The following is a 15,341-nucleotide window of genomic DNA, read 5'->3' as shown; positions in this document are numbered from 1 at the left end:
ATCAGAGCCTCCAAAAACAAAGAGTCATGAAAGTGCAAAGAAAGATGCTTGCTTCCTGGTCATGGACTAAGAGCAGTCAGAGAAAACAAAACTGAGATACAGATCAGCATTCCACAGTGGGTGATAAATGATTTGCTCCTTTGCTATTTAGGGAAAAACACAATATTAGATTTTGTTCCTGATAAAGAAATTCTGCTGTTAAATACAGACATGCTCAACATACCCAATCTGTGTGTTAATGCAATTTCCCATTGGGATTAATGGCAATCTATTTAAAGACTGTTGACTTATCCGTTATTATTACATTACATACCTTATGTGCACCAGACTCTAAAGGAACAGTCTTATAAGGCTGGAAACTCTAAAGACAATTTAGTGAGAGTACTATCAGTACCATATGTACTCCTACATTAAAGCTAACACCAGCACGGAGGTCCTCCTTCAAAGAGATGTGCACCAAGTATAGTGTAGTCAGTAGGAAGGACAGTGACTTTTTTTAAAAATTTATTTCGGCTCTGTACTCATGCGCATTGTATCTAAACCAAAAAGACGGCTAGAGCTTAAAGTACAGCAAGCCACGTTAAAGGAATAGTAAATAATTTTCTTAGGTTATTTGATAGGAAAAAAAAATTCTTTCAAACTATTTATGCCCATTTAACATTTATACATGCATATTTTCATCATCTCTTTCTCATTATGTCTCCTCACCTCAAGCCTCATCTCCTGAAGTCAGGGCTCCAACACACAAAAAAGTGTGTTAGCATGGTAACAGTACCATGCTAATTTGTGTGGCTAATACATTTTAGGCATCATTAACTGTAAAGGCTTTGCTACCAAATTATCTGCTTGTCGTTATGGATAAGTGGATGTAATCCCGTATAGCTCGATGTTGGCAATTGAACATTATAATCACTGTTTTCTTGCAGACCTACTGTGATGGGGGCACATAGCCAGTAAAACAAATCATTATTATACATGCTGAGTGTGCCGCATTTCCAGAACTGCAAGCTCTCGGCTGATAAAACAATTAGTACAATTCTTTTTTTTATAAATAAACATGGTCTTATGGGTCTTTTAGGAAGGAGCTTTTTGCTGCAAAGAAGCAGAGTTTAATGCCAGCCTGCGCAACCTAGATAGAGCTGTACAGATTCTATTCACTGACAAAAAGACAACTGGGTTGGTCCCAAGACATTAGTCATCCACTGATGGCTTGTGTAAAAAATCATTTGGCCTGAGGAGCAAGAGTTTTGTACAGAAATAAAGGCTATGGTAAGCTGAGCTTCTTTCATCACCCCAAAGAAACATTTTAGTTTCACACAATTAATATTATGTAACTTTTGAAAACAAATAATGTGATGTAATGTGTAAGAAAATATTTAACCAATATGCAGTTTGAGTGAAGAAATAGCTCTTTACAGATCTCACATATGTCACTACTAAAAGTCACCCTGCAGTTGTGCCCGTTAGATATTTGGGTTTTGTTCTCTTGCAGAGAGATTCTGTTGAATGTTCACAAATCATAGTTACGATGCTAAACATTTTCCAAAACAAAATTTGGTAAGGCTCAATTTATACTAATACATTTGATGGTAAAAAGCATTCCTGAAGGTGAAATTGAAAAGATTGTAGCCTATGGGTAACAATTTCCCCTGATTGTCATTAAAATACTGATTGTAATTGCTTAGTATCACAGTAACTCATAGTAACACACGTCCAGTTTCAAAGGCTCTGTGATGAAGTTCACGATTGATGGATTTTAGTCTATATTTATAATGTCAGACTGATTTGATTTGTGTTTCATAATCTATGTTGGTATTGTCTTTTCTAATGATGAATATTATTCTTGATGTGCTGACTCTAGTTGCTAATTATACCGCAGGCACCAACAGAAAGAAACCAGACATGATGCTATCAATCACTGGGTAGTAAACTTAAGAATATACAATAATATCTTGAAGTGTTGACACTGTTTTTGTAGTTTTGCCTCTGTTCACCACCAGATTGGATTCTAATTTAAACAATTAAGATGTGATTGAAGTGGAGACTTTCAGATTTAATTCAGGGGATTTAACAAAGGTATTGCATTAACTGTCTTTTAGTCTGGACCTGTTGTTCTTGAGTGTAATGGGTGGTTTGCACCTTGTTGTAAATGCTCTGTAGTTTCACTCATAAAGCCATTGCTTGATCGTGGACTTTAACAGTGATACACCTTCTTTTTTAAATTTTGTAAAGGGTTTGTCATGAAATAATGCACCAACAGGCTTCACAGACATGGGCATGAAACTAGTTGTAGTTTATTATTTGAAGTAGACTTGTCCAAGTTGTTCCAAGTTTTCTTGATGGGTGACCGTTAGTGTCACTACTGGCAGATTTAAAAAGACTTCCAAAACAGCAGCTTTTCAGAAATCTAGACAGCCTCATTTTTAGCCTGATGACAGTGCACATTTGAGATTATCCAGGGACTTCTGAAAGAGCCTTAAGTGCAAGAGGTCATGATTTTCTCAAACTTAGGAAGACATGTAATCCTTTAATTGAAGCGGGAAAAAAAAAAAAACAACCCAAACCCAGACAGTTTGCAGAAAATGTTTTTTTTATATGTCCACACATGAGAGAGAATGTCAAATAAGAAATAATAGGAAGGTGGTGTTAAAGTTTCACATTCACTTTCTTATGAGGACAAAAAGGGTACGAAGAAGATATCAAAGGATGAACTGGCTTGGTCAGCTTCCCAGCACTGTGTGTCTGTTTGCAAAGAACAACTGCATAGCGTGTTAGCCAGGCCCTTGCTTTTAGTCAACAAATTCCTGCCAGATTAGGCAACAAGCTGCTGTTTCTGCACAGCACATCTTACATACCATGAAATCATTCCATGACAAATAGAGCAGAGACCCCAGAAATGGTTTCTGTGCTTGTGCCAAACTGGAAGGTCTTTTAAATTAAAGGAGAATGAATTGTTTCACACTCGATAAATAATTTGGCTTGTTTTAGCATGCTGTGCCTTAGACCAAGCATAAACTTAAAGTTAGTAGAAAATTCCAAGCATATGGAGCCATGTGCAGCACTGTTATCTGCATTAATGGAGTGTGCTATATTGCTGCAAAATACCCTAATGCTGTGGGGGGTTTTTTTTGTGTGTTTTTTTTTTAACTTTACTGTGATTCTTCTACTGCATGTGACAGCAGTAAGGCCAGTTGTGGAACTCATCATACGAGGGGCTTTATACTCACGTAGTGTGTCCATTATTTAACCACTTAGTCTCACTATAACATTTGCAGCTGTTTCGTGTAATGATGGGAAATAGAATTTAGTTTGTAATCGGTGTATCAAAGCATGCACCGTCTCACCAAAATGTGCCCACTGTTAAATAGGTAATACAACCTTTTATGTTAACTGTCTCTCTGTTTTGGTTTATACAGGTGAAAAATTCAACCTGGTGGCCAATTTTCTGAAGCGACACTCCAGTCTCAGATGTATTGTCAAGCAGGGTAAGTGACCTACATGTTTTCAATAAATCCATCCCCAGTTAGAACTCAGAAATAGACCTCTCAAGGGTTTATACTCAGCCAAATTTCCCACAGAATGAGTGAGGCATCTGTGGTCTGCATGTTGATGTTTCTCCCCCTCACTTGTTTTTATGTCCTGTCCCTACCTGATCGGGGTGTTGTTGAGAACAAGCGGCCATTAAGTGGTTCCCTTGAGAGGCTACTGAGAGAGGCAGAGAGAGAAGGATTCCTTAGCTGTCTGTGGAGGGCAGTGAGAATCTATCTCCATGGCTCATCTAATGCCTGTGACCCTTGGCCACCTTTTCATGGGACCAACATGGTTCTCTTCCTGTCAGTAAAGTTAATATCTGCTCCTTGGGGGAGGACCAGGCCTTGGCTGTTGAGGCAACGGTGACCTGTTGCTGGCTGAGATGACGGCTTCTCTCAGCAGGTCCATTACACATCAAATTAGACTCGGTCTCCTGAGGTCAAAGGTTGTGTAATTTGGTCCACTGAGTTGGCAGTACATATGTGGTTAGATCATTAAAAAAAATCAATTAGCTATAAAATGGATGGTGAAAAGTTTTTATCGTGGTTGACGAGACGGCTACAAAAAAACGTTCTTAAAAGGAGTTCAAGGCTGAACCACAATAGGTCTTCTTAAAGCTATGTTACGGTAATTAGTTGGTCAGAATGCAGTGAAATATTCTGATTTAGCTGACTTAAATTTCACTCCACAATGCCAACATTTTAAAGAATAAAGAAGGAAAAGCTGACATTTGGTGGAACAAAGACTGTAAAGTTTGTCCAGGGGTTGGCATTAAAGGAATAGTTACGAGGTCATTGAGACTAAATTCCGCTTATTTAATATGATTTGCAAATTCCCTGTCAATCTACTTGTTAGATTTCAAGAAGGCTTTTGGGTTTGCTTTAAATTTGAACTGGGATCGGGGTCCTTCGAAGAAAAGTTAGATTTCCAAACTCCAAGAAGTTCTCTGTCTAAAAGTGTCCTGAGAAATTTTCATTGAAGGTTCCAATTTCGCTTGAAACATTTCATGAGCTCTGAACTTTTTGTTGAGCAATCAAGCAGAACCCAAACCCAACTGAAAACAGCAGATATTATAAATTTAATTATTATTAGTGTCACATGTCATCCGGGCAGAGACCTTTGGAATATAGCTGGACCTGAGTTTCTTGACATTGTTTGGAAAAGCGGCTTAAATGATCTTTCCTTCTGAAGTCAGTGAGACAGTATTATTACTCCCAAGAGCCATTGTTAATGTAAAATTTCCTAATATTTCATGCTGTTTATGCAGCTCATAAAATTCAGCAATTATATATAAACTGCTATTTTCTCCCCGGTCTGAGGGATAGTAAATACTTGGTACTGGTAGATGTAAAAATTAAACATTGACCACAATTCCCTCTGTCTGAGTTTGACTGATAATTAGAGGTGAGCCCACGTTATTAACCAGCAGGGTCTGTGTTGTTTCTCTGCCTGCTCTCAGATTTGCGTGTGTTTCCCGAACGATATGTTGTGTGTGTGAGCCGTCCAGAAGATGCCTCAGCGCACCATAGAAACCCGAGCCTGCCCGCGGTGAGTGCTGTTTATACTCCTCTATTTCCTCTTCCAGTCGCCTGGCAAAAAGTCGTCCATGTGTCTGTGTGTTATTATAGGGATGTGCTGCCAAATTGCACTCTCGCTTATATATGCTTATCCTCTTTATAAGGGGTGGACTCTGAACCTACATGGGCTTTAAGGAGACCTAGTGAGAGGAAAACCAATGATCGTGGGAGGCTGGGTGAAGCGGTGCCAAGTCACGCTTTTTTGAAAAGCTCCTGCTCCCACATTTTTAATTACTTACCTGCAGAACTTTAGTTCTCTCTGTCAGTTTCAAGCATGAGGTTTTGGGGTTTGCATGCTCAAGAGAACCACAACAAAACCCTCTGTCCTGCGGTTGCATGTGCATTGTTTGGGTCTTTAAGAGAGAATTCGGTTAACTTTACTGTCTGCAGTTGAATGCCGCGTGCCTTGATTAATTGGACTCAAATAAAGTTGGGTTCAGTGAGTATTTCCCTGTAGCCTGTGCTGTGTAGACCAAGTTCAACTCTTGTCAGTGCCATAAGACCTACTGCTGTAGTTCTTTTTTTGTCCGCCTGTATTATAATCAGTTGTCCTTTGGTCAGTGTTCATTTGATCTCAAACTCCCCAGAGTATTCTGGGAAAAGCCTGTGGAGCCTCTCACCTTGGCACTCACATCAAGGACAGACATCTCTCCCATCACATCCCATGATCAGTGGCCTGATGTTTTTCTACAGGGTTTTTGCTATTGTTTCCCTTTGAAATGTCTCTGCACTCTCCACAGTTTGGCTTCCAATGAAAGCAGCGATTGTAATATTTTTAGTGGAGCAACATAGTCGTCAGTGAAAAGTTCAGATTGTGTAACCAATTTTCCAGTTCAAGGAGGCACTGTTGTCGATTGCGTTCCTCTCCTCAGGATGTGGTTCTCTGGGCTCATACAGTATAAGCTGAGGGAATTGGAGGGTGGGAGTCTTGTGGTGAAGCTCTCACTAGCTCAACCTCGAGCCCGCTTTGTAAGGGAAAGATACCAGACAGAGAGGCTGAAGTTTTTCACATGACAAAAACAATAATTTGTTTACATCCCTCACTCTGTTCTTATTTGTCAAAAAGGGAGTTTTTGCAGTTTTAATGCTGCCAAGGAAGTCAGAAATCGGAAAGGAAAAAAAAGGTTTAGACTGTGAGTCACAACTGATGTAAGGTATAATGTTGCTGTCTATAAATAATGGGGTGTTTGGAGTTCTGTGTCAGAATTGATATCATGTTTAAAAAGGGGTCTTTTATCCCCCAATTCTTGACAGCACAAGACGGGCAGTCTCAAAAAAAAATGCCACATTTGTCCGTGTTTAGGGAGGTTTCAGGTTTGTTGTTAGGATTCAGTTTGTGTGACTAGTTGTGCAAAAATCTTCAGCCGCAGTGGAAATGTAGACTCATCAATAAGCAGTTTTCACAAGGTCAGGGGGTTATGTTATGAGGGAGCTAAGGTGACATCACTGAAAGGCAGCTTCTCACTCCCGCATTGAGTGTACTCTATTTTAATTTTATACAGTTTGTTCACTCTATATTAGTCATATTTTCAACTGACATTTTGGTCAGGAAGCAGAAGCATTTTCCTTCTAAACAGCCACACACGATGAGAGAAAAGGCATGCTATATAAAAAGGTGAGATTCTATTTCTATCAAACAACCTTCCCAGGAAGGGATTAGCAGTGTAATATGCAAACTATGGGAAAGAGCAAACTTAAGGGGGAAAAAAAAGGCCAACTCCAGCTGTTTTGGTTTCAGATGGTCATTTGCTGCAGAAACAACCATGATTGTCCAGTTTGAAATGCTTGATTCAAATGTTACTGGGGCAGAGAGTGTTCAAGCATCCGGCAAATGTTTTGGTTCAGACATACTGAGTGCCATGTCTGGGATAAATGCTGAAATCCTATCAGCCTAATTGACTCTGTTTGTTAGGCACCTAGAATCCACTGTTGCTATGCAGAGGTTGGGCAATTGATGCTGCTTTGTTTTCATGTGATAATGGAAAAAAGGCATACGCAGAGGATTTGAAGATTTACGTCCCTTCCCTTCATAAAAGCTTGCTCCTATTGTGAGTCAGCACCAACACCGAAGAGGGCAGCATGGGAAGGAAGATCTAGTGTTTATAATTGCGGCCGTTGTTTTTTAGTCAGGCACAGAGTGGGCAGCTGAGGTGAGTGGCGTGCTGGGCTGCAGAAGTTTGGATCAAAGGCAGAACAGATGTGTTTCCAGTCTCCCCCCCTCCCCTCCTCTTTTGAGCTCTGGACAAGCTTGTGTGTTTACTCGTGACCTCAGCACGCCTCTGTTCTTCAGAGCTCACAACAGCTAACAGCAGTCCGTTCCCAAGCGTCCAGTGTCTACTGACCTCCTCTACACCTAGGCCGAATGCACGACTATGATCTCTTACAGGTCCTCATTCCAGCCCATCTTAAACTGCTTTAAATGATTTACATGAAGTGTGTTTGGTTAACCACTTGTCTCAGTCCTTTGATATGGGTGGATCCAGAAACTCTTGTTTGGGGATAAGAACTGTCCCCTATTTTAGACATGTGCCCATGCATGTTTGTTGACTTTGTTGCAGAGAAGATGTGGTGAGCCTACACAAACAGGGCATGCTTGCCCTGTGGGAGCAGGGTGGGTGCACGATGAGGAGTGGAATTTGTGCACTGCATTCACGAATATCTCTGCAGGAGGTTTTTCATCCTCTGACAGTTAAATACTCTTGTTGTTTCTTGGTGCCAGTTTGAGGACTTTGTATACTTAGATGTGTCATCAAAACAAAAAAGTTCCAGTGGAAAGAATAATTCATTTTTTATAATATGAGTGCTGTGAGGGATTCAAGCATTTCAAGCTACCACAGATTTCAAGTTGAGACACTATTATTTTGTGACAGATGAGTGGAAAATTGCTTTATGGGATTGCATCTCACTGGTTTTGTATATGTTAGGTGAGGTACAAAGATATTAAAGTAATCCCAGAACAAACAATCCGACTTCCACTGTGGCACATGAAAGTTGATGGTTCATCGGAGCCTCCCATGCTGACTTGTTAGATTTTTTTTATTTGAAGTTTTTATGTTTTAACTTCCATGCTTAAAAGCTTTTGGAAAAAGATTAACTGAAAAATGCTCTTTTTCTACAAAGCAAAATTGTTAAAGTAGTATTTAGATGAATGTGTATGTGTATTTGTGCAGACTATATACAAAAAAGCTGTAGTGTGTATAAATATGGCATTGTATATCAATAAGCATTGTCTTTAAACACCAAGAGAAGGTTTGTCATCCTTTGCAGCAACATTTTAAACAGCTCAGAGACCTTTTGGCCATATCGCTGCATTACTTTTGAGTGCAGCTGCATTAAAAGATAACCAACATAATCTGTGTTCTACCTTATCTTGGACGGCTTAGAGGTTGTTGCCTGTATTTTATGGAGGCTGTTGCTGGTTATCCTTTTGAAGTTTTTTTTCCAGGAGTCATTCAGAGTTGGGGCAAGTGCTGAGAATCTGTCCTGGTAGCCTTTTAAACCAAATGAATCATTCTCTCTGCTATCCTTGCCCTTTTGCCAGGCTTATCGCTGTAATCTGACATCCAGATGTGCTGTTTTGTTGCAGCTCCTGTGGCGAAGCTGTGTTGTTTTGGAAGCTCTGGGGCCAGGGAGGGCACTGTTGGTCTGCTCTACATGTTGTATCACGAGGAGCATTTTTCAGCTTTGTGTGGGGGCGAGCAGACTGGCTGGCGGTGGGGGGGTTAAATCCTTTTTTTTTCTCTCAGAGAGAGGTGGTAGCAACGGCGGGTAGACGTTCTTATTTACCACCATCCCTCCCTCCTTTTTCATGGGACTCTCTCCAGCTATTTAGAGTTTGCATCATTCCTTACAAGATTAGGCCACCTCGGTTCCCACACAATTCTTACCGTTTTATCCACATAGCTTGTGATAATTATAAGGTTATTTAATCCGTCTGATTTCTTCTGTAGTTGCTATATACTCCAACCTCTAGACCCCTGCTGAAAATAATTTATGCACAGTCTCTCTCGCTCTCTCTGTTTATCTATCTTTTCTCTACTTGCTATCTATATCCAGCCTCTTCCTCTCTTCATGCTTCTTCCTTTCTCTGACTCTCCTCTTTCACTCTCTTGCTCTTTTGAAGTCGTGCCGACAGGAACAGAAAGGCACTAAACTTTCCCAGAGAGCCTCCCTTTAGCTCCTTGTTGATTTTTCTTTCAAGTTCATTTTCAAACGGCATTTATTCATATTAAACAGGCTAGAATACATATCAAGGCATTACAATGCAAACGATAGCACCCACATTTTTCTCAGAATTGTTGTTGTTGGGGTGGGTGTGTGAGTGTGGAGGCGAAATGAGAGTTTGTATGTGTGTCACTGTCCCAAATCCATGTTGAAGGTTAGCTGTAGCTCTGGGTATGAGAGAAAAAGTCTAAAGACCAGAGCTCTGCCCACACTGTAGCATGACTCCATCTCGACACAAAGAGGAGCCTGTGTGGAACTTCCTGTGTGAGGATTCTTGCGTTTGTGGGCATGCTGGAGAGACTGTTGAGGTCAGGCAGTGTGACTCTGAGGGGGTGCCTTTGCTTTTGTTGTGCTCCACTCTCTTTTTTTCTCTTATACACTCTGTAGTATCTTGTCTCTTGTATTTCGCCAGCTCCGCCTCCTTCCCTGCTGCCCGGCCTCCCCTCCCTCTGTCTGGCCTCTTTATTCCCGTCTACCACACCACAGACCAGAGTTGCTAGGTCTCAACACCCAGCGCAAAGCCACAATGCCCCAGCTTGCCCTCGCAGCTCGGGTCGATCACTCCATTTCCCCCTTGCGTGTCGGGTCATATGTTGTCACTAGTATCGTGACGTGCGGGGGAGGACATTTATGATATTTCTCTCAGTTTTCACAACATCTGCAGGATGCCAGAGCTTACCGCACTGGCTTTCCCCATCTTAGAGTGCACATTGATCATTTTACCAACCAGTTTATATAATAGTAATGATCTGAAAAATGGCTGATGTTGAATAAACATAGCGGCCACGACCTTGAATTTTCCCAGATTTAATTTCTGTCCAGTTGTTGTTTCCCCTTTGCAAAAACCAATAAAGTTTAGCGACGTGAAGCTGTGGATAGCGGTCTCAGCCACGTTGATCCAAACAGCGATAGCTTCAAAAGTATTGGATGGTTTGCTATGAGCTTGGGCATAGCATAGCGCAGTGGCCAGAGAATAGATCCTGATTATTAATAAATCCTATTTTTGGTGATGCCTTAAATCTTGTGCCGCCACTAGATCAGTGAAATAGCTCAACTTTTATTACACAGAAATACACTAGAGGATAAAGGTTAACCACTGTGGCGATCCCCTAACTTTTTGCTGTCAGGTTGATATGAATGTTTTTGAGTGAAATATCTCAACAGATAATTTAGCAGGCATGAAACTTGTCCCATCTTCTCCTTTAAACTATAAACTCGCTACCAGCACCCAGGAAAGTACTACTCAATACCATGGGGTTAAAAACATAAAAACAAAAAAACAAGATCACGTTCTTTTCCTGTCAAATTTACACTGTCCATTAACATTACAGACAGGCAGAACTTATGTTTGCTGCCTAGCTCCAACATTAACATGATCATTTTATTATTAGCCATAACCTCTACCTTACAGAAATGGCTATTGCTAATTGTTAAAAAGCTAATGTTAGCATGTGTTCCAGCCAGGTTAATATTCATTACTGTTTAAAAAAAAAAAAAATCTTGCTGGAACAGGAGCTTTACTTACCTCACAAAAATATTCCTAAAGACCAGGGTGTCTGTCTTACATTTCCTTTGCCAGGGTTGTGGTGCTACTGTTTACATCTTCAGCTGCTAATGAGGGGAGGGCCTTTCTGCCCACCAATCTGCAGCCATCCTGTGCAAAGCTATCTGCCAACTGTAGGAAGTGAAGACGGCACTGCTGGTGTCAATAGTGAAATATTTAGTGATCTGTCAAGAGACCTAAAAACAAAACAGTCAAAGAAACATAGGTTAAAATGACAAGCTTTATTTCATGACTTTTGACCTTTAAAATTGGGTCATCAGATGGATTCCTATTTAATTCTGTAGCCTAAAAATGCACACACCAACCTTAAAATGATTGCAAATACATCAAATGTGCATATCACTGCAAAACCTACAATGTATGCAAACACATAATAAAATCATTCTTACAAACCCACAAGGTAAAATTGAGGCCCATTATAAATTTCCAGACAGAGACCTCACCCAACCACATATGCATTAGGATTTAATTCGGTTCAACTGAATTTTATTTATATACCATCAAATCACAACAGCAGTTACTTCAAGTCACTTGTAAGGTAAAGACCCTACAATAATAGAGAGAAAACCCTAGAAAAGAACAACAACTCACCCCATCTCTCTTTGCCTTCATTGGCAGCAGCCCTAAACAGCTGCAAACAACCTCGTTCACCTTGAGGTAAGTGCAGATACACCATATAATGTTCTGTGCCTTGCTTACACACACGTCAAATGCCCATTGTTTGCTTCTGTCAAGTCCCACAGTCTGACCGCCTGTGATATCAGTCATTCCTGTTGGACGAGTGACAATGAGTTCAGAGTTCATTCCAGTCACATATAATGCAGTTGCAAATGGACGTCTAATCCAAAAGTAATTTTTAGTATCAGTTAGTATCTAAGTATCAATTTCGTTGACAACCCAACTTGGTTGGTATGCCGCTTAGGTAACTACTGTACTGAAAAAAAAAAGTAGCTTTTTCAGTTTTATACAAAGATTACTTATAAGTATCAGTTCTGGCAACATCCCCATTCTAGACCATGAGCTGATATAAATGCCTTTGTACAGCTTCAGACTTTTAGAAGTTCTAGTATACAAAATATAATATAATATACTGCTTCTCCAGATAAAAACTAGCAGACATGCTCATTTTCTAAACCATTGCTAGTCTACTATTCCACCAACTTTTTTGATTTGATTAATTTATGATGAATTGACAGTGCTTCAGCCTTTGAAGTTCTGCTCAATTTGCCACCAGCGTCTCTTGTTCTCATAAATCCAGAGTCTGTTCTGGGGCAGCCAAGGAAAAGACCCCATGATTAACCGTCATTAGTGGCCTGTTGAGGGCACACGTTGGTGAGATCCAATTTTCAGCTTGTTCCTCGTTCTGCCTCAGAGGTTTCCCTTAGTATGTGGATATTTTGAACTTTCACCCCAGAGTTTTAGCAAATAAGACTTGCTTTTCAGAGACACTTAGGGGTGTAGCAGAATTACAGATGAAAGTTTTAGACACATAAGGACAGAAGAAGCGCTCGGCACTCATCCTGCTTTGTTCAGTTACTAAAAGTAAAGAAGGTTTTTTTCCCCTTCAGTCTGTTTACATTTGCAGCTGTCCCATAACATGCTTTTTACACCTTTTTAAAAAAAATCTTTTCTTTCCCACGCAATACTGCCCTTGCGTCACATTTTTTCTCTATTACTGAATCTTCGTTATTCGCTGTTTTAACTTGTCAATATGGTCACCGTTTCGTAACTCTGCCTAAGGCTGAGAGCATTATTTTAAACCTCAGGTAGTGTAGGCTGAACAATTGTCACGCCATAATGAGCCAGTGATTCGTTTCAAACTTTGAGGTGGAGGATTTGGGGAGTTTACGGTGGGTGCGGGGGGCAGCTGCTACTCTCTCTGAAGGCCCTTTCATCTTTCATGTTGGGCAGCATCATAGTTTAAATAATAAGGTGACTACATTGATTGAACTTCAGACAATCTGACATGAACTCTTTTAGTTTTTAGTCTAATGGATTTAATGAAGGTGTTCAATGAAGGATGATGACAGCACTGTGAGGCGAAATGTTTCCAGGGTATGCCAGTAATAATATTTGTGTTTACACTGATTCTGTTTGTCCTCTTTAGACTGAGCTGTGCGAACAAAGCAGATCGGAATATTTTTCCAGTGTGGGAGAAACCCAAGAGCCTTTAAACAGCCCCACAAAAACAAAGAAGACTGTGCTTCAAAAGATGCAAGTATGATCTAATGCAGAACTTTCCAACCCCACCAGTCAGAGAGGACACTCAAGTATCTGTTTATATCCTTTATACCCATTTTTTTTTTCTTTCTCAGAGCCAAACAAGCCAGTGTCCAGCAAGACCTTTGTGGTTCCACTATGGCAGAGCAGCAAATTGACCAGAGAGTCTGTGCTGAAAACCAGAAACCGGAACTTCAAGTTGTCAAGTCAGAATCAGGCTCAGTGAGTCTGTCCAGATCTGAACAGAAGGTCCTGTCAGAGGCAAACCACAAGGTGCCTAGCTCCAGTGCATTAACTGTAGCAGGAGCTCTAATTGGGACTACTCAAAAGCAGGAGCGGCATGCTGAGAACGATCTTCCAGACTGTATCAACCTAAATGGGACCTCAGCAGGTTTCTGCCAAAATGAAATCAGTCAGGAGACCAGCACGAGCAAGAGGTGCAAGCTGAGTGATGCTGGGGAAGACCCTCACCCACACGGGGCCAAGAGGACGTGCCTTGGAAGACCTCCAGCCCTAATGCAAACTTACTCTGCACAAACATCCAAGCACGACCTCCTTCCTCTGCCACCCCTCCCTCCACTTGAAGCCAAGGCAGAGTCCCAGGCTTCCCCTGTCTCAGAGTGCAAGAAAACCACACTGGAAGTAGAGCTGCTTACTCCAGGGAAACAAGCCCAAAGGCTCTCCCTCACAAGCAATAACACGGCACAGACAAACCAAAACAGGCTGGCCGCAAGTCTGAGGAGCCTATCTGTCAAGCCTGCATCCTCAGGCTCCTCTATTGGTTCCAGATCCACACTCGGAGAGGAGTGGAGTGAAAATGTGCCCAGAACCTCTAGATTACGACGACTGAAGAGGTCCTGAGGGGGAGAGAGAGACAGGCTACAGTAAAGATGCCTGACGCCATAGAAATAGAGATGAGACTCTGTCAGACTACATGCTTCCCCCATACTGTCCATGTGGTCTGCTCAGATGACTTGCATTTGTGCTTGTGTCACTTTTTACTGCGATATCTGTTCTTTTCACATATGCTGCACATGCACAGATCAAATGCTGAACACATTATGGCAACTGATACATGTGCATTTGAGTTATGCTTTGTCAAATACTTGAAACGGATCTCTGCCTCCACCCATAAGTAGTGGTGGTCAAGAGCGGCTCGCAAATGAAAGTCAAAAACCTTTAATTGGAGTTAAGATTTGGTTTTGTGTTAAAGATTGGGGATTTCAGACAGGCAGGAGCCATGCAGTACGTCATGGCTTTCAGACTCAAATACTGGCTCCTACGTGTCTCAAAACTGTCCAGTTTACCCGCCGAAGCTCGAGCATGATTGATTGCTGTTTCCAGGTTTATTTCATCACCCCATTCTCAAAAAAAGTGTTTTTGTAGCTAGATATTTTTCATATACCAGTTAGTTGCTAAGCACCTGAAAACAAATCTATAAGTGGAAACATACTGTGCTGTTTGTTTTTTTTAACCTAAACCAACTAAATGCAGGAAGGTGATCAGTTTTCAAATCAGAGGTTGAACAACAGCTGCTGTCACCAGCCGTAAAGCTCCATTTACAACCCAGTATTTCTATTTCACAACAAAATGTTGACTGAAAATTTTACTCCTGTTTTCTTTTACTGGAAAGACATTTCGATATAAATAAATTTTTCCCTCAGTCAAAACAAAACAAAAAAAAGCCCCATTTGAATCATTGTGTAAAATTCACAGAGAATTTTGGGAAAGCAGCCGGCACAGATCTCATTGCATTGTTTTCCTCTCACAGAGTCCAAACCAAATGCTGCTTGTGGCAGTTCGACAGTGGGGTCTGTCCAAAAAATGGAAAAAAAGTATTAGTGGTTACAACCCGAGTGTCACCACTAGGAGCCAGTTCAGCTATCAGCTATTAGTCCCAACATGTTGAGGATCTTTCTCAAGGGGTGTTGTAATCTCTCGTCTTTGTTTTAATTCTGGCAAGAAGAGTTTGCCCAAAAAAATAAAGAAAGAACATAATAAATCACTTTTACTCCACAGCTTAGGCTTCTCCAGCCCAACTTTGTTTTTTGTTTTTTAAAAGAAAAAAAACTTGCTACAGTATCTTAACCAGACCATAAAGGGCTACAATATCTGAGCGTTATGAGTACTGCGTCTCCAGGACTCGACTAGGAAACCATTAGCTGTAGTTCCCACGCCACGAGAGATCTTTAATATGCTCCAACACGTTTGGCTCAATGCATCAG

At 40.9% G+C, this 15,341-nt stretch overlaps 1 protein-coding gene across 3 annotated transcripts in view; it reads left to right on the top strand.

Moving 5' to 3' along the window:
• slx4ip (SLX4 interacting protein) overlaps nt 1-15,126 on the top strand; it is a 33,244-nt gene extending 18,118 nt beyond the window's left edge. For all 3 annotated transcript variants that reach the window (XM_085297293.1, XM_085297292.1, XM_085297291.1), the window contains exons 5-8: nt 3,417-3,485; nt 4,991-5,079; nt 13,004-13,110; nt 13,212-15,126. In XM_085297293.1, coding sequence (XP_085153419.1) covers nt 3,417-3,485; nt 4,991-5,079; nt 13,004-13,110; nt 13,212-13,977 — 1,031 coding nt within the window. In that variant the 3' untranslated portion in view covers nt 13,978-15,126. The remainder of the gene's footprint in view (nt 1-3,416; nt 3,486-4,990; nt 5,080-13,003; nt 13,111-13,211) is intronic.
• Nucleotides 15,127-15,341: the final 215 nt, after the last annotated feature.

Source organism: Mchenga conophoros, linkage group LG13 (genome assembly GCF_057382185.1).
Source record: "Mchenga conophoros isolate Kocher_MC1m ecotype Shallow Benthic linkage group LG13, M_conophoros_male_GT1.1, whole genome shotgun sequence".
NCBI lineage: Eukaryota > Metazoa > Chordata > Actinopteri > Cichliformes > Cichlidae > Mchenga > Mchenga conophoros.
The sequence above is the reverse complement of the archived record's forward strand: the minus strand, read 5'-3'. Positions and strand labels throughout refer to the sequence as shown.